This window comes from Solanum dulcamara, chromosome 9 (assembly GCF_947179165.1).
Source record: "Solanum dulcamara chromosome 9, daSolDulc1.2, whole genome shotgun sequence".
In the NCBI taxonomy this organism is placed as follows: Eukaryota; Viridiplantae; Streptophyta; class Magnoliopsida; order Solanales; family Solanaceae; genus Solanum; species Solanum dulcamara.
In genome coordinates, this window is record NC_077245.1 from 974839 (window position 1) to 994901 (window position 20063).

Sequence of the window (20063 nt, forward strand, 5' to 3'; positions counted from 1 at the left end):
CGTTGGCTTGCCCCTCCCTCATTTTTATTCTTACTTATCTACCAACTATCCAAGGAGAGTGTGAGTGCGCACAGTGAAAAAAAAATTGTCAGCTGCTTTTATAACAAACGCTTTTGCTTTTCTCTCACTTTCCTCAACAAGTCTTCCCTCACAATCATATCAAACTCCATAATTCTCAATTATATAATTCGCCTTTACCACACGAATCACATTTTCCCGTTGTAAGCACAACTCACTTCTAATCGCCGGTGCCGGAAAATGGAGAGTTCACCTTCGACCGACGATGACTTCGATTTGCAGAGTGAGCGTTTTGACGACAGTTACAGTCTCAGTGCTGACGTAAGCGAATCGGAAACTTGTAGTAGCACGAGTACTTTCTCTTGCCGTCGTCAACAGGACGCTTCCACTTCTCTGTCCTCTTCCTCTACACTTCATTTCAACTCCAATTCCGCTTTCGCTGAACTGCCTACTGTTATGTTACCGGTCGTCGGAGATAGACACGTCATCATTCCGGGTGAGAAACCGGATAAGTCTGAGACTGAGTTATCAGGTGCGTAATTTGCTGGATCGTTTATGTTCTGTGTGATTTTGTAACTTCTTTGCTGCAGTTTTTTGTACGGTCTGGTTGAAGTAGGCAATTATGCATACTAAACAAGTTAAAATGCTACTCATAGTGATAGTTTTTAGCTTGTTAGTGTATATAAGTTGAAGTGCATCTTTCTTTGTTAACTAGAGCATGAAATTCAACACTAATTTACGGCTTGTTTGTCTTCCTTCTGTGATTTCAATGGCACGTTTTTCATCATTCCATAATTTTCGTCTGGTAGCTTGCTTAGAAAAGTCTCGCTATATGTTAAAGGCATTGAAGTAAATCATGGAGAAGAATTGAGTTATTCAAGATAAACTTTTATATACGTTGAGCCTAGAGAGTCTTCCCCTCTCTGTTATTTTAATAGAAGTTATCTTAGAAAGAGATCCACATCGTTTCCCTTGTTAAGATAGCTGTCGATGTTATTGACATTTATTGTGATTTAGCATAGTCTTTTGGATAGTTCTTTTAGGCTGAAAATGGATGAGAAAGGATGCCAGTTGTGCCAGTTATGTCTAATTTAACTCTTGTCAATAAGTTGTTTGTTTATGTAGTAGTATAATTTTACCTGATTTCATCAGGCACTGAATGATGTTTTTTGTGATTACAGAAGTTGAATTGATGAAAGAGCGGTTTGCTAAGCTACTGCTTGGAGAAGATATGTCTGGAGGAGGAAAAGGGGTCTGTACTGCTTTCGCCATCTCCAATGCCATCACTAATCTAGCTGGTATGTCACTTCACTTCACATTTTAATGAGATTCGGGCAAATTCCACTTGGATTAACATTGCGTGTATTCTCTCATTCCACTTGCAGCCACTGTCTTCGGGGAACTCTGGAAGTTGGAGTCATTAGCGCCACAAAAGAAATCGATGTGGTGTCGAGAGATGGATTGGCTTCTCTCTGTGAGTGACTCAATAGTAGAACTTGTACCTTCTGTGCAAGAGTTTCCTGGTGGTGGGACTTTTGAGGTTATGGTCACTCAACCACGGTCAGACCTCTATGTAAATCTTCCAGCACTCAAGAAGCTAGATGCAATGCTAATTGGCATGTTGGATGCCTTTTCTGGCTGTGAATTTTATTATGTTGACCGAGGGATACTTGTCGCTGATGGAGAAGATGTTGAAGCATATCCTTGTTCCCCGTCCTCTCATAGACCTTCCACTAGGCTTGAAGAGAAGTGGTGGCTACCATTCCCAAAGGTCCCATCTAAAGGTTTGTCAGAAGACACAAGGAAACGATTGCGGCAGTGTAGGGAATGCACAAATCAAATTTTCAAGGCAGCTCAGGCGATCAATGCCAGCACACTATCTGAAATGGAAGTACCAAAAGATTACCTGGAGGGCTTGCCAAAGGTAAGTGTGCTCACAACTGAAATGGTCAATCTCAATTAATAAGCTGTTTTTTCTACCTGGACTCACATGTACATTTTTATTCATCTGCAAGAAAGACCAGTGACTCGTTAGTTTCTAGTCACACCGTATGTTAATCAAAGGTTATTATGTACAATCTCCTATTTCCTGCCATTTCTTTTCCATTTTTAGTGTCCACCCTGCTTCATGTCGTCCGTGGCATAATAATCTTCTCCACTGATGCAGTGGGTGCAATTGAGTTTCTTCTCTGCCACTTCTTTTATATAGTTCTTGGTCATAGTAAAGCATGCCTTCAGTTTCTGATTTTTGCATTGTCAGACAAACCAATAACTTGGACTGCTTGATGAGCATACAGATAGCTAATTCCATTGTTTCTGTTCTTCTTGGATTTGTGTCTTTGATGAATATCAGCTCCTAGTGTATTTGTCCAGGCTATGGCACTCTGGTACAATGCAATTTCATAAAGACTGCCTGCTAGCAAATTTTGTTTGGAGCTGAATCAGCATAATATCACGCTTTATCTTTTCTCGATTACCTTTCAGCTCTTTAGACTACGTTTTGGAACACTGATTACATAATGAAATAATGTAAACTACTTCTCTCTATGATTTAGCTAGGTCATTGTTCTAGCGTTGTCACTGGCTGTATATACCATTTACTCTTTTTCTTCATCTTTTGACATTTGGTTACTTGGTCATGTAACTAAGTACTTCTTGGTTATAAACAGAAATAGAGTATCTTGATGTGGAACTTCCCTGATATATGCTTCATCTAACATCAGAAAGAGTCTTCCAACATGATCTTTATAGTCTCTTGCTTTTATTTGTTGTGTGCTCACCCCTTTGGGTTTTTGAAAAACCTTGTTATTGAATCCCCCCCCCCCCCCAAATATCTTGTTACTTCCATAGTTCTCTAATAACTTTAAGACATGCTGCTTTTGTTTAATTCATCATTGGCCTGTAATTTCTCAGAGTGGGAAGGCATCCTTAGGGGAAATTCTCCACCGATATATTACTGCTGATCAGTTCTCTCCAGAGTGCCTCCTTGATTACTTGGATCTCTCATCAGAGTATATGACTTTGGAGATAGCAAACAGGATTGAAGCTGCTATGCACATATGGAGGCAAAAATGTGAAAAGAAGAACTTCAACCGGTCAAAATCTGGAAAATCATCATGGGGTGGGACGGTAAAGGGACTTGTTGGTCTTGTGGAAAGATATCGACTCTTGTCACATCGAGCTGAGAACCTGCTGAGGAACTTAAAGCTAAATTTCCCCGGCCTTCGACAAACTACATTGGACATGAACAAGATTCAGTATAACAAGGTATACTCATGAGCCTCTTCTTTATTGCTCTGCTTCTGTGACCACTGCCATCATGTCCAGCTTTTCAAGTCGCTTTTTGCTTATTAACGGCTGAAAGCTAAGTTAAGGGAGCTGATCACCAAACTTGGTTGAACAGCCTGGTTAAGTTGCTTATTCAATGTAATCAGAAGATGATCACTGCAGACACCAAAAGTTCTGAAGCTATTATTCGAGTTGGCAAGCATATGGCCTGATGGAGCTTAGAAGCCTTCTAAGTATAACCTGAAAAGAGATCACAAAAAATTAACCTTTGGAGGTTGATGCCACAGTTTTATGAAAAATTAAAAAGAAGGGTACAATTTTCTTATTTGATATTTGCATGAAGCCTCAAAAGCTTATCTCATGTCTGCAATATGATTAACATCACTACTTCAATCAAAATGAAAGCTGATATATATGCAACAATTGCTACCTAAAGTAGTTAATATGATCATCTTTTGTTTGATATAGAAGGTCACTAGAAGGACAAACATAAAACTGTTTACCATTACTAACATAGGTTAATGTGCTGCATGAATACACTTTAATTTATCATGTCTAGTTCATGTGTTCCAAAAAGTTCCCAATTACATCAGGATTAAAGAAACTGACCTGCAACTTTCATGTTCATGTATGCAGGATGTGGGACATTCGATCCTTGAGAGCTACTCTAGAGTGTTGGAGAGTTTGGCCTTTAACTTGATGGCAAGAATTGAAGATCTACTATATGTAGATGATGCCTCAAGGCAGCGTGCAGCTGAAGAGTCAACAGCAATGCTCGACCAGCAAAGATTCTTTAACGCTCAGTCCCTACAGAATCATGTTCCTTGTGCTTCCAATTTTGCCCGAAATAAGTCTCTCCCCTTTTTCTCAAAAGCCTTCAGTTCCTTGGATATAGTAGCTGAAAGTCCCGAGAGAACAGCTCAGTCAATTGGGCATACTGTTCTTAGCAGCCCACGAGCTGAGAAACACAAAGCACAAAGTTTTTGAGGACTCCGAAGGGTGGTAGTGCCTAGTAGGTATAGAACACAATGACAATTGACTGTGATTTTGATGCTCATCAGTTCTAGAAATTTAGGGGTCAGTCTAATTCTTTGGGTAGTTAGCTGGAAATTAAAGTTTCTAGATAATGCAGAAATCCAAACATCCAAGATGCGGTATTGTGATAATTTCTTGAAGGTATATGCTGGATTTGGACAACTATATGTATATATTGTTAGAAAGAGCTTGTATGATATTCATATAAACTTGGACCTTCTAATCCAATAAGCGCAACTATTAGGGTACTTTTTTTTTTAATACTATCCATAGCATAATTATCTTTAATTTTTAAATTATCAAATTGCTCTCCTCATCTCTCTACTTTTTCTTCTCTGTCCAGCCTCTCCTTCTCCATCCAACCTCGTCGGAGATGGTTTCTCCGGTGAAACAAAACAACAACCAATCATCACCCCAACTCCCATTTTCTTTTCTCACCTCCACGACACCACCAAATAGACCCAACAACAACCAACAACATGGGAATCAAATCGGAAACCCATCAAACTCCAATAAAAAATTACGAGCTCCGGCGAGCTCTATGAAAATCAGTGTTGGTCCCTATTCCTCTTTTTTTAATATTCAAATTTAATATTAAAAATTATAATGAATTTGATTATTGTTATTCCAACAAATATAATATATTTTTAATAATATAAATTAATTTAAATTATACTGAAATATTTGAAATTCACGAAATATTCCTATAATATGTATAATATATTGAATCAAAATGTATTATAATTTTTTTTATTTTTTTCTCTTATTAACGGTGCTAAAATGTATTATTGTATTAAAAATGTTTTGGTTATATATTCACCATGTGCATCAAAACATGTCTATATACCTAAATTTCAAAATGTATTACAATTGTCGTTTATATTTATTTCTTTTATTAATGATGTCAAAAAATATTATACCTGAATTTCAAATATTTAACCATTATTTAAATTAGTTTATATGTTAATATATTAAAATTGTGTTAGAAATGCATTATATATGGGTTTATATAAAAACAAACTTTTAGTGTAAAGAGTAGTAAAAATATTTTTTGCAATAATACCCAATCCAAAATCAAGTATAATTGAATCTAAACTATATTAAAAGCACGAAAATTTTTAAAATGTTGATTGAACTTTTTGCCTTTCATTAAAAGATTCCGCTTTAGACAAAATCGTTTTTTCACCGTTTTCCTCAAATTGTTATTTAATTTATCTTTATTATATTATATATTAAATATATGAAAAGACTCCTAAAACATATTGAAATGAAAATTAATGTTGGTAAATATATATGAGGTTTTATGAAATTGCAAATATAAAGTTTTTCCTTTTTGAAAGAAAGTCCGAATGTAATATCTTAATAATTTACCTTCTATTTTAATAATGGAATTATATAAAAATTCTATTATAATTGAAAGTCATCCAAAAAAAAAAACTAATCCAAATGTTCAAGTAGTTGAACTCAAATATTGTATCACCTAATATTACTAGCGAATAATTTTTAGTTAGTAATATTAAAAATATGTTCGTTGAACTTTTTATTCTTTATTAAAAGATTATACATAAATAAAATTATCATTTGTTATTTTTTGAAAATTAATATTTAATCAATTCTTCACTTATTAAAATAAAATTAGCTATATATTTGGATTCCAATATTTACATGGTAACTAGAAGAAAGATTCATAAAAGAAAAAGAAATGCTATGATAACTCGGATTTTCCCCCCTAAAACTTAGGACTTTAGTTTTTGTTTTATACAACACTTGTATTTTCCTTTTACTAATTAGTCAACAATTAAGCCAGAATAAGTCTGATCGAAATGGTTTTTTAAGCGCAGGATCTTGAATAATTGCCATTAAAAATGTGTGATCATATTGAATATTATTATTTTAGATTGTATCGTATATTATTTTTGGTGTTTAATCTATAAGGAAAATTATTTATACAATAGCCGTTCAGGAAAGTAATAAAAGAAAGAAAAAATTGTCAAATTACACACTTTATATTCCTATATTTTCAATTATTTTCTACCGTTTGTAAAAATTTCAAAAATTATTCTTCTGATACATAGGAATGATGTTGATACATCGCGATTTGTTACATAAGTCTTTTTCATGATGCATCGCTAGTTGATACAAACCAAACACAAAATGTATCAGTAAAACATAAGTTTTATTGATATTTTTATTGTGTTCATGATATATTATGTGTTATAAGCTGATTCATAAGTTTTATTGATATTACATTTTCAAGACATTGTGTTTATTATATTCAATTGGTGATATGGTAAAAAATTCCTTTTAGTTATAGTTACTTAAGAAATATGCAAAGTCAATAGTGGACAAATATTGTTGGACAGAAGAAGAATAATAAGAGTAAAATACATAGTAAGTATTAGTAGAACTATTGTAGACTCTTAAAATATATGGAAAGAATAATTAGAAAAAGACTCCTAAACTAAAGTATATGAAACGGAGAATTAATATTTAGGTGAATATTTTAATTTAATTTTTTTTCTTAAAATAAGGATACCAAGCAAACTTATCTTACGTGCATTACTTGCAGGGGTGGGGATGGCGGTGGGGTGGGGGATATTATCTTATTTAATATTATTTTTTAAAAGTGAATAAATAATTAATGACTCTAAGTTAGAAATTACATTGCCATATTTAGAGTTCTAAAATATATAATAAAAATATTAGTAGAATTAATGTAGACTCTTAAAATATTTTAAAGTAAGAATTAGAAAAAGAATCTTAAAATAAAATATATGGAAAAAAAATTAATGTTTAAGTGAATGTTTTAATTTAATTTAATTTATTTTTTCTTAAAATAAGGATATCAAGTAAACTTGGATCTTACGTGCATTGTGGGGTGGAGGATACTGCCTTAAATAATTTTATTTCTTTTTAAATTAAAAGTGAATAAATATTTAAAGACTCCAAGTTAGAATCTACTTTTGTCATATTTAGAATCTTCTTAAATTATTTAATTTTAATTTGCAAAACACAAATTGTCATGTAAACTTCTAATTATTGTTATATATGTCAACTCTTGTGAATTTCTTTTCATGTATTTTCATCAAAGTTTTTTTGAATTTTTTTGTCCTTATTGTGATCGATTTAATCTATTTTCTATTATTTGTTTATTTAATTAAAATTGTCGTTCAACATACTTTTTTCATGTCATGTACTTTTTATCTTGAGATCTTATTTTCTCAAGAAAGGAAACAAAATTGATACATTTTTGATATTGTGTATTGTTTAATATGGAGGAGATAATAATTTTATCATGAAAAAAATTGTGTTATTTTTTTTCAATCAGCATTTGTGAGATCTACTTCTTTCAAATAGAAAATAATGAAAATTATTACAGATGTGATGCAATAACATAGTATATAAAACTTTTTGAGAACTATAGAAAAGAAAAAGGAAATTAGATTTAACCTATTTTGGTGCATTGATGTCAAATAACATTTAAAGCGAACAAATCCTTTGAGAATTATTATCCTAATATTTAGAAATTTGAATTAATTAAACTTCTAATTATTAAAAATATTTACTTATAAAATATTTTTCTTCTTAAATATTTTTTTTAATTATGTTAAAAATACTATACTAATATTTAAGCAAAAAGAAAAGAAAAGGTCAAAAAAGCCGAAAGAATATAAGAGGAGAATAAAAAAAAGGGCATTGTCGACGAAATTGCCAGAAGAGAGTATTGGAATGAAGAAGAGAAGTTTTCAAATGGCAAACTCGACGTTCACTTGACGTTGGATCAAACTCAAGAAAATAAAATTAAGTTATTACTTATGATTTCAATGATATTCATATTTTTAATATAATGCTTCACTTACAATACAATCAAAAGGCCTACCACGTAAGTTGCAAGGGTGCGCGATCAATGCGTCGGTCCAAGAAAACTTTCAATTTTAGCTAGAAAAATTTACTTAAATATTTAAGGTTAAGTTTGGTGCGACATCATGCATGTGCAATGGCACTTGTGGAGATCATATAATACAAAATAGAAACAAGTAAATTGTATTGATTTTGCTTTTTAATTGGCAGATGTGATATCATGTGGACAATTTTTATCTTAAACATAACGTACACACAATAATTTAAATTATATGTATATATATAAATATATATATAACGCAATACACATCTGCAAAGCACGTACACTTAACTAGTTTTTTTAAAAAAAAGAGAGTGAGAGAAAGGAAGGGGAAGTGGGAGAGAGAGACATATTATTAAAAAAGTTATGCTATAGATCGTAAAATATATGGTATAAATGGTAATTATAAAGCTAAAATACATTGTTTACGTAAAAAAGACCTTTTTTTTACCCTATGTAAAAACATACTGAATTTGTTTTATTGAAGCATAACCAATTAGGTCGTTCTTTCAGATTTTCTTGTATTGGTTTCATGATATGGTATTGGGTCCTCACCACCCTAGCCGGGGCTTAAAATTTTGTATCTTAAGAAAAAAATGTGTGTATTTTTGCAAATATAATGGTCTTCTCCTAGTCAATTTATGCTTTAAGGTTCGTTTGGTTTCGACACAAATTATGCAGGAATTAGTAACGCAGAAGTCTAATATTTAAATTCCAACTTTGCCTATAATGAGATGCTCTTCCAATGCCTAGAGGTTCAAGTGATCTCTATGAACTCCACAGCAAGGGTACATTTATTCATAAAGTTGTGCTAAAAACCTGCAAGGGTGGCTAAGTTGATTGAGCAAGGCATGTCCCAAATGGGAAGTCTCAGGTTTGAAATTCTCTACATGCTTTCTTGATCGAGTTCATTGCACAGGGCTTGTCTAGTGCATTTATCTCTTCTATGTGATTTGTGGGTTATTACACATCGAAGCAGGATTTACTCTGTGCGCACCCGAAAAATAGCGATTGCAGGTTCCCTTGTCATAAAAAAAGTTATGCTAAAAAGTCTATTAGTTTTCAAAAACATCCTAATAGTTGAACGATGTCAAACAAATTGGGACGCCAAGAGATCAATTCTAAAATTCAAACTTCTATGATCACAATTGACATTTCGAGTTTTAACAGCACATTTTATTCTGAATGGGCAAAAAGAAAATGGGTTGGTGATATTTCAATTATGAATTGTTCAACTGAACTCTCGAACATTAAGATAGATATTTAAAATACAATATATCCAGTGCAATCCTATAAAGTAAGGTATGAAGAGAGTAGGATGTACGCAGATCGTACTCCTACTTCAGAGCTAAAGAGATTATTTTCAAAAGACACTTGGCCTACGATAGATATTTAAAATTTCAGTAAAAATTAGTTGGTGTTTTCCCAGTCATGAGAAAACAAAAGAGATAATTATCTCTACAATCTTACATCAAAATGGATTGCATATATTTTTGCTTGGGACCCAAATAGGCTTTGAGAAATGGGAGATTTTAAGCATCATTGAATATCTATTGGGCAGTGTAAAATTCTTCTCATTTGGAGTAAAAGATAACACAAACATCATTTGACTGAGTGGGATGTCATTTGACTGACGGAATCTGAGATTTTTGATTAAGGGTGGAAAAAATCCATCTATTTCACCACACCCTTGGGGCCTTGGCGGTTCTTGGAAAAAAAATATTGAAAAATGATTCAATACTTCTAAGATAAATTTCAATATTTTTTTTCCAAGAACCGCCAAGGCCCCAAGGGTGTGGTGAAATAGATGGATTTTTTCCACCCTTAATCAAAAATCTCAAATTCCGTTCCTGAAAATTAAAAAGTCCATGAGCATTTATCGAATATTGAAATTTCATTTTATCTTCCCACCAAAATTGACACTATTATTATGCTACTCATTAATTATACCCAAATGAGTTGCTAGAAATTAGTTGATGCACCAAATATGCCGTAGGGAAGAAGGTAACATTACTACAATGAGAACAGAAATTATTCATTGCAGTTTCGTCTTGCAGTACTACTGGTAATTAATGGACTTAGTAGTAGGCAACCTTATGGGACAATAATAACTGACAAAGTCCATGAACATGGAAAAGAGACTCAGTTAACTATAAGTTTTGAGTAAACAAACAATGAATACAAAACAACCCGCAAAGATAATTAACAGCCCGTTTGCATGGGATTAAAAAATGACTTTTATGTATGAAGTGTTTTTAGAATTTTTAAGTGCTGAAAATTGTTTTTATAAATAAGCAGTTGAGTGTTTGGATAAAAGTGTTTATGCTGAAAATAAGTTGTTGATGTGTTCGGCAAATAAGTGCTGTTAAGCACTTATTTTCTGTCAAAATGACCGAAATACCCTTAAAGCTGTTAACACCCATAATAAGTTGATTTAAAAGATTTTTAAACTCCAAAGTTGATTTAAATCAAAAGTAATTTATATTGTAAAATCACTTTCACTATAAATGTTTATTTATGAGAATATTAATTAAACCATTCTTCTTCCTCCAACAGATATATCTTATGTTAACGGTGATTAAGATCTCAGATTTGCTACATTTCTTAACAAAGCAAAAGGGAAAAGCGACGCCGCCATGGCTGCAAACATCAGTTTGCTATTCAAAGCCTTAACCGGGTCGCCCTGCCAAGATACGGGTCGAATTTTTCTCAATGTCGTAATTGAACATAGCCCAGAAAGGAAGCAAATAATCACCATAGCCCCTTTACAACATCAGCAACACAAAGAAAGGAGAAAGAAAAAGAGAAAAAGCAAGAGCAAGAAGAGTGTTAACGTGTGTTTGGATGAAGGTATAATGTTTGTTTTTCTTGTATATTTCAAAGGGTTGTTGGTTTTTTGTTCCATTAATGAAAAAATCACTGGCAAAGCAGAGATGGGAAACCACCCTTTTACAGGAAATCCTATTTTTCTCTGTCGCCTCGTTCTTCTTCCTTTCTTGGCTATGCTCGAATTTCTTGGCTAATCACCAAGATTGAAAGTCTGTTTAGCAGCCCAGGCAGAGTAATCAGATGAAGCCTTTCTATTAGTGGCAACGTTGTAGAACCAACCAGCTGGACCACTGGGTTTGAAAACTGCGCTGTTGTAGAAGATAATGAACAGAGATCGTGGAGGTTGCGTTGTTGCTGAAGAAATGAGGAACAAATGTGAATTTTAGGGCTTTAGCTGAGAGGGTACTTTGGGAATTAAAATAAAATATAAGAGATATAAAAGTAATTTTCATGGTCAATGAAAATGCCTTTAAGCCCTCCAAAAAAAAATAGAATTTCCAACTTTTCATTTTTGGGTGAGTTTAAGAATTTTCTAGCTTAATTTAGCATTTTAAGTTGGTACCCAAACACTATAATAAGCTAAAACCAACTTATAAGCCCATCTAAATGGGCTCTAAATTGGTTGAGCAGATAATCTCGATCTCAAATTCAAAATTCCCTGCATGCTTTCTCGGTCAAGTTCATTACAAAGACTTGTTTAATATGATTTACCTCCCACGTATAATATGGGGTGAACCTTAAACTTTTTTATGTTTTTACACACTATTTTTACACTATATATGAAGGTCTATTACCTTGTAGCAAAAGGTAGGTCCGTTCCTATTAATTAATACAAGAGAGTATTAATTCATTAGGTCCGCTTTAATAGGAGCGTAGAAAAAGGAACTTTATGTTGCCATAATTTATTGGCAAAATGTCAGACATCAATCATGAGCCTAGCTATTTCCCTCTCCCTCTCCCTCTTCATCAATCCACTGTACATGCTCATTGCAGTTTCTATTCAAATCTCAAAGTTTATAGATTTTGAGTATACGTATATATTCCATGAATTTTTCAGTAAATATATCAAGTTTGAACTAGAATTACTGAACAATGTGTTATCAATGTTATCTCCGACCAACACAGGAGGCTACCGATAATCCAACCAAGCCCGGGACATAATTCCGGTCTCGATCTCTATCTTTTTCGTTCAAAAATCGAGAAATTATCGTCGTATATATCTTCACTTAAAAATCTAACTTATAGCAAACGACAGCGTTGCACTTTTATTATTGAATCCAAAGTCAAAACCTAGCTAGTACTATTAGTAGTACTATTTTCATGTTTATTTTTTCATCCATCATATTTACACTAAGCTGACAAATGCCGATTCTAACTACCGTCATGATCCCCCTTACTAGATGTCTTGCTAGTATTATGTTATTACCTCATGAATGGATGGATAACAATAAACATAACTCTAAAACATGATACTAGCAACAATTCTATAAACATTAACTAATGAGTATAGTAGCTACTAGTTATACATTAGAACATATACCAAAAAGAAATGACACAACAAAGGGCCAACATACATATTTCATAAATACAATCTTTCACATCAATGTTTGACACAAATAGTAACGGAATAAGTAAACTGTTTTCTAAGTTCTAACTAAATGGGAGACATCCTCCATTTTTCTGGATCCCCTTCACAACAACATACCTACAGACTTACCTAATGCAATCCCACAAGTGAGGTCTGAAAGGATGGCATGTAGGAGACCTTGTATATAACTTAGGATATAGAGCGGTTGTTTCTGATGAACTGACAACTCAAGGATAGTCCAAACAAGTGCTAAATTGATCATTTTTAGAAAGGAACAAAGATACATAGAAAAAGTTCTAGGTATATAAATATATGGTAAGTAACAAAGATTAGAAATTAAAGTAACAAAATGAAGAACTGAAGTTGAAAAAAATAGGGTTTTTGAGCTCCAAGTAGAATTTGATTGTTTTTTTTTTCAATTTCATTGCAAGAAAGGAGTTTGAACTTTTAAGATACTAAATAAATATGGATCAAGACATCTTATTTGAGGATTGAAATAAAATAAAATAAATCAAAGTGAAGAAAACTGATAAATCCAAACAATATAAAGATTTGTCTTTTTATTACCTTTTTGGAATTTCCAAAAAAAGCCTAGTCATCATCATCATCATTCATCAGCACAAAATCTGTGGTTTAATTAACAACAACAAAACAACGTGTGAGGTGAAACATCACGAAGATTTCACAAAGAGAAACCAACACAAATCTGTTGACAGTATGCCCACCTCCATTCTTTCTTCTTCTTTTTTTCCTTCTAAATAATAAAAAATAATTTTCTAAAAAAACAGAAAATTATATATAAGGGAGGTGGACAGAATGCCAAAGAACTATGTAAGGAACCCTTTGAGAAATCTCCATGAAAAATCAAGATTGTAGTGATCTCTCAATCTGCACTACTCACTATTTAATTTTTGTACTCATAATAATAATATAGTTTCAAAAGAGGGACAGTTGAGCACTATTTAAGATGGTGGAGCTTTTATTGTCAAATGTGTATTGTTGTTGTTGGCTGTAAAAATAATTAATAGAGAGAGAGTTTTTTGAGAATAGGAAAGGAAGAGATCATAAATCAGATTGGATGTTTCATTCTTCTCTTTCTTTCTGGAGAAAAGAATCATCATACTTATTCTGAATTTTGCCCCCTCCTTTCAACACACCTAACTTGATCTGACGTTGATTTGAAATTGAAATTTTTATTTCATACGTGAAAAATTGATATTAATTATGACTAATTCGCTTTAATAATGATTTGAAATCAAAATTTTATTTTAATACATAAAAGATTAATATTGATTATATCTAATTTGCTATGAGACGTTGATTTAAAATTGAAATTTTATTTGAAAACGTGAGAAATTGACATTGATTTGAACTTAAAATTTTATTAAAATACATATAAAAAAATTGATGTTTATTTGAAGATGCATATGATATTTTATTGGAATACGTAAGAATCTCATTATTTGTGAAAATGAATAAAAAGATACAAATTTTATGAAGTATAATATTTATTGATAGAATGTTCATACTGTAATTCATAAATAAGATATGAAAATATTCTAAAAAGTCGTATTATAAAATGTATATATTTATATTTTTTTATAAATAAATATTTATGATATTATGTTATTACATACTTTTTATTTTTTAAATACATATAATTTTACAATGGTTATCTAATAAATCAATCATAGAGGAATTTACTATTTTTTAATATAATTCTCTCGTATGGTACAAAAAATCTATTCTTATCAAACATGAATCTTTTTTTATATAATCTAAATTTATGAATCAAATTTTAAATTTTAAAAAAATTAAAATCACAACCTTTTATTATTACAAATCAAATTAAAGTTGAAATTTTATTCAATTTTATAAATAAATATAGCTTCAGAAAAAGGAGTTCGTTGTTAGTACTACAAAATGGCATCAATGTTCCAAGAGATAATAATAATAATAATAATAATAATAATAATAATAATAATAATAATAATAATAATAATAATAATAATAATAATAATAATAATAATAATAATAATAATAATAATAATAATAATAATAATAGATTAGTAAAAAACTTCTTAGTTACGAACCTAAAAATATGCTCCAATAATGAGTAGGCACATTAATTAGAGATTATTTTGTCCCCAAATTGGATATTATACTCAAAGGCCAAAGATCGATATATGTTTTTTGAGGTATAAGAAAAAAAACACAAGCTTCATTATTAATTAATGCATAATAAGTTTTTATTATTAATCACCCACCACATGATTAATCATTCGATCGGTTAACTTTTGATAGGATTGTTTGTACTTAGTCCATATAAAAATTGTGATAAAGTAATAAATATTTTATTATTTTTAATTATTAGTTTATCATGCAGATATCCTAGATATTAATCTTTTTGATAAGGAACTAGCATTTTATTTTAAATAATATAAATTTAAATTATTCAAATCGTAAAATAAATATAAAATATTGAGCGAGAACCAACAACAAAAAAAAAGATGATTATAGCATATATTTTTTTACTCCTCTCTAAAAGCTCGTACGATTATAGCATTTATTATTTATTTAAGAGATTTTGTTTGTGGGGCGTGTAGTCGGCCACTAGAGGTAGCATCCTAGGTATATATACGCTGCTGCTGAATCAAATATTCTTTATTTTTATTTGTTTATTTTATATTTTATATATTTAAAATATAATAATTAATATAAATATTTTATTATTATATTTATATTAATTAATATATAATTTTAAATTTAAAAATAAAAATAAAATTTATTTTTAAAATACAGAACAAGTAAAGTGAATAGAAAGTGTAGTAGTAAGAAGAAGCTTCAAAAATCAAATGATAAAGTTTTGACCAATTTTGAGAAGAGAGCCAATAAATGGTCAATGACTTCAATTATATTGCTTCACACCTTACTGCAGTGTTCTCTCTTGTCAATTTACTATATTGTAAAAAAAATAATTAAGAAAATTTAGAGAAAGAGTAATAATCCTTTCCACCCTTTTGTCGAGTGATACGTCGCACTCATTATGCCAACTCTCTCTTCATAGTTCGAATTTCACTATTTACTTCTAAATTTTTTTATTTTATCTTTAGTGATAATGATTATATTTTTGTATAAATATATTAAAATACTTAGATTATGACTTTCAAAATTTATTTCAGTAAATTTAATGTCCTATAAATTAAGTTTGAGACTAAAATGAATATAGTATATGTCATTGTGTATCGAGTTATTTTTTAATTATTAAATATTTTTTTCATCCATATTTGACTTGAAAACATTTTTTAAGAAGTAATAAATAAAATAGTACTTTATTATATGATTACTCCTAATTATTATATGTTTAAAATGTATTAGAAATAATTTGTACTTAATAATAAGAACAACATAGATATATATAATAGTAAATTATTTTTTTATTTTTTTTAAAGATATTTTTGTCTTTTAAGCTTTACTTTTTCCATCCACTATTATTTTTCTAAAAACAAAAGGGACTTCTGGATTTAAACAAATAAAAATAAATATTAATTTTTAATATAGTAAATAAATAAAAATTTAATATAGTGAATAAATAAAAATAAATAAAAGGGCGATGGGGTAGTACATACCATCCCATTAACACCTAATTTATTGCTTGAAAAGAGCAGCCTACCAAACTCTCATTTTATTTAGGTGCACTATTTATTGCAAAACATGAAGCACAAAAGAGGGAAATTATAGAATCACATGTATTCAAAATTGAAATTTATAAGTTTTTTTTTTAATAAGTTTAGATTAATATTCTATATGATTATAATTGATTACAATTAAATTTCTTTAAATATTCAATCAACAAGGGTACTCGGCTGAGACATGTTGAAAAAAGTATTCGTGATAAAGTGTTAATACTTTATAATAGAGTATTTTTCATAAAATTTCCAATAAGATATGCATTCAAATTAATTAAATTTCTAATATGAATATTGAACACCGATGAAAAATCGGATTAGATGAGCTTCTACAGACTTGTATTAGTAGCTAGGAATAGTAAAGTATCAAGGCAACAACTGAAATTGACATATTTGTTTCTTCTTCTTTAATTCTCTTTTCTTTCTTTTTTACTTTCTGTAATACTAAATCCATTTAAGTGTTCTTGGAGGTCTACATGACCAGTTGGCATTTGTCAGATGGAGCATGATTGAATCATTGGGATAATACACATGTAATACACATTTGTAGTCATTTTAAATTTTTAACTCCAAAATAATACTAAAAAAAAAATCAAAAGAATGTACAATCGAATTTTTTTATGATCGTGTTGTTTGTGTCGATATTTTTTTTTCTATTATAGAAAAGTCTAATCATATAAATAGTTATTTTTCTACTTCCTTATCTTATGTCTTTAATATACCCCAAAAATTGATCACAAACAGGGTTGGAGTTAGCGTTCAAGCTACCAAATTGATAAAATTCAATAATTTTAATCAAAGTATTATATTTATATTAGTAAAATTTTATCTGAAATACAAAAATATTTAGTCAAAACTTGATAAATTATTATTTTTAAAATTTTTAGAATTCATAAACTTAAATTTTAGATCCGCGCCCTCTCTGGCCTGAAAAATATTCAAATGTCATCAATTCCTTGTATAATTGTATCTGATGATATCCTAGCATCATGCTTACCACAATTTAAAAAAAGGTATCCATTTGGAGAAAAAAAATTTGACCTTTTGAAAATAATCAGTACTAGTTTTTTGAGCAGGCAATTTTGGTGACAAGTGAAACTTTAGTAACTTTCTAGACATGAATTTTCTTCCTAGTATAATAATTAATTTATGGTTGTTGTCCATTAATTCTCCACTCTATGATATTATGAAGTGTCTCCACTTTAGTTCAGCATGCAATATTGCCTTTTTCCTGTATTAATTGTAGCCTCTAATTTCACATCATTAGGCCTTATAAATTTACCTCTTAAGCTACGTTTTCATCTAATTTATGTTATGTCTTATAAAGTAATTTCAATATAGAATGTATAAATTGATGTGTTACGTTCCTTCTTCAAAAATTTGTCAACTACAACAAATTACTTTGCAATGTAGGCCTAATTTAGTAATCTAGGAAACAAAATAAATAATATAGTTTTTCTTGAAAGATATCTTATGATTTTCATAATTATGAAGTACCCACTCTACAGTTTGCTGGGGTTCTTGCAGGGCCCAGGTGCTATAATTTCTTTTGATTAATCAATAACTTCTATCCAAAAGGTTCTCCAAGTTAAAATTAAAGTAGTACTACAGTTTTGACACAGTCATTGTGAAATTAATACTAATATAGTTGTAGTTTAGACTTCAGAACTATCATACTATTGCATTAACAAAAAAAAATATATGCATTAGTGAAAATAGTTATTAATTATTATTGGTAATAAAGAGACTCTTTTTGTTCTAATTACACCAATATGCACCTTGTTTAACTAATCAATGTTTTCAAAGACGTTTTCTGGATGTATGAATCCTAGCTAGGGCAAAACGAATTAAAAATGCATCGAGACAGACATGCAAAATATATATAGTTAAATTTAAAACGGACATGGAAGAAATAAAGACGGATTAAAGATTTAAAATTTGTGAATTCTCTTACAACAATTCTCAATTTTATATAATAAATAATTAAATTTTCGGTCAAACATATATCGATTTTTGATAAAAGTTCATTAATTTGTTGTGAATCCATGTATTAAATTATAGTTAGTCTTTGACAAGAGGAGACAAAGAGTATTATACAAGAGCTACCAGCTCAATTTGCTTATGTATTTTTTTGCTATAAAATAATCATATGTATCAAAGAAGTGGTTTAGATCATCTTACCAATTTAGTGCACATAATGATTAGTAGTTTGCCAAAAAGCGGTGCCTTAATTTAAAGAAACCATGCATGCAGTGGAAATAATGAATTACGTTTAATTTTTCTATATAATAATTGAATAATATTATGGATTAATTTAATTAGGAGCATCTTCTTCAACTTCAAGGCACAACATGATCATCTAACTAAAATATTTGTTTATGCATGTGGATTATTATTATTATTAACGGTGTGTTACTCGAAAAATTATTGGTTGACTAAAATTCGAATTTGTATGCTTTACATGACCGCTTGGTAGTCGATCAGAGTTAATTGTTGGAAAAACTTGAGACGTTGAGGTTATTTAATTTCTTGTTTTTGGAATATATTGAGTTGAAATTTTGAAATATTCCATAACCAAAAGTAGACAGTTTTCAACCCTACGTTCTATATTTTTGACTTTTAACCCTAGGTCAATTATGCTTAAGGTGAATATAGTTCTTCCTAAATAAAGTTGAGTTTTCCAATAGGTAAATTGGTAAAAAGACATTGGGAATAGAAGCTAGAGGAGATGATTATGAACTTAAAAAAAAGATCCACTTTAATTAATTAAATGATGGATGATATTTTTTTCAGACAGTGTGCATCACGTGATAGAGAGATGTGGAAGAAATATATGATAATAATGATAGTTTTGGGTTATTTATTTTGTGATAGAAGAGATTTTAAAAAAAAATTATTTGGAGATGTTGATAGGGACTTTAAGTTTTCAAGACATAAATCATGAGATGTATGACGATTGCTATGATGATGATGTGAGGAATCTCTCTGTTTTCGACACAACTCCATGTGATCCCTTCATTTCAATTAAACAGTCATTACATGATTTCTTCATTTAAATTTGATGAAAAATAGGAGGTACCTAGATATACATCATTTTATGAAGCAGAATATGGACTAATTAAGAATGTTCACATTTAGAAGATAAATATAGCGAAAATAAAGATGCTCAGATTGATTGATGCGTGGATATATATATAATAGGAGATATATGATTAGGAGCAAAGTATGCGGAGTAGGAAGGAGTGATATCTGCGACAAATAAAATAAGAGAAGCGAAATTAATATAGTTCGAACATATGAAGAAAAGGTGAATAAATGCACCAATAAGAAGGTGTGTGTGATTGACCGTAGCAGAAGTTAGGAGAGGTAGACCAAAGAAAAACTAAAAAATGTGCTTAAACAGGACATGACACAGTTTCAACTTACTGAAAACATACTACTATATGTAATTTTTGAGTAGAAGATTAGTATATAGCAAAGTATCGTCGCACTTAAGGTAGGAGAAACTGGGGCTAACCTCATCTGCAACCAAGTGCAAAGATTGTAGAACGAGACATCTTTTAATGTTTTGTTCTCTCAGATTCAAACCAAACAACTTTTGATTATCATCTTAAAATGTATTGTTTTGATACGAGAAAAATTACAACTTATAATTTCTTATTATCGTAAGAAGAAGATAACCCTTTGATCTCGTGAGTCGTGACATGAAAATGGC

General features: G+C 30.3%; 1 protein-coding gene and 1 long non-coding RNA gene across 2 annotated transcripts; one reads left to right on the top strand and one right to left on the bottom strand.

The window, feature by feature from the left end:
- Positions 1 to 55: 55 nt before the first annotated feature.
- Positions 56 to 4564, top strand: LOC129902822 (rop guanine nucleotide exchange factor 1-like). The gene is made up of 5 exons (XM_055978235.1): positions 56 to 550; positions 1200 to 1316; positions 1404 to 1942; positions 2932 to 3285; positions 3943 to 4564. Exons 1-5 carry the CDS (start codon positions 259 to 261, stop codon positions 4291 to 4293), a joined length of 1653 nt encoding a protein of 550 aa, XP_055834210.1. The 5' UTR covers positions 56 to 258; the 3' UTR covers positions 4294 to 4564.
- A 6517-nt stretch (positions 4565 to 11081) lies between these two features.
- LOC129902824 (uncharacterized) lies at positions 11082 to 13803 on the bottom strand. The gene is made up of 2 exons (XR_008770159.1): positions 13227 to 13803; positions 11082 to 11425 (listed from the first exon to the last, which is right to left on the bottom strand). It is a non-coding gene; the product is annotated as an uncharacterized LOC129902824 (long non-coding RNA).
- Positions 13804 to 20063: the final 6260 nt, after the last annotated feature.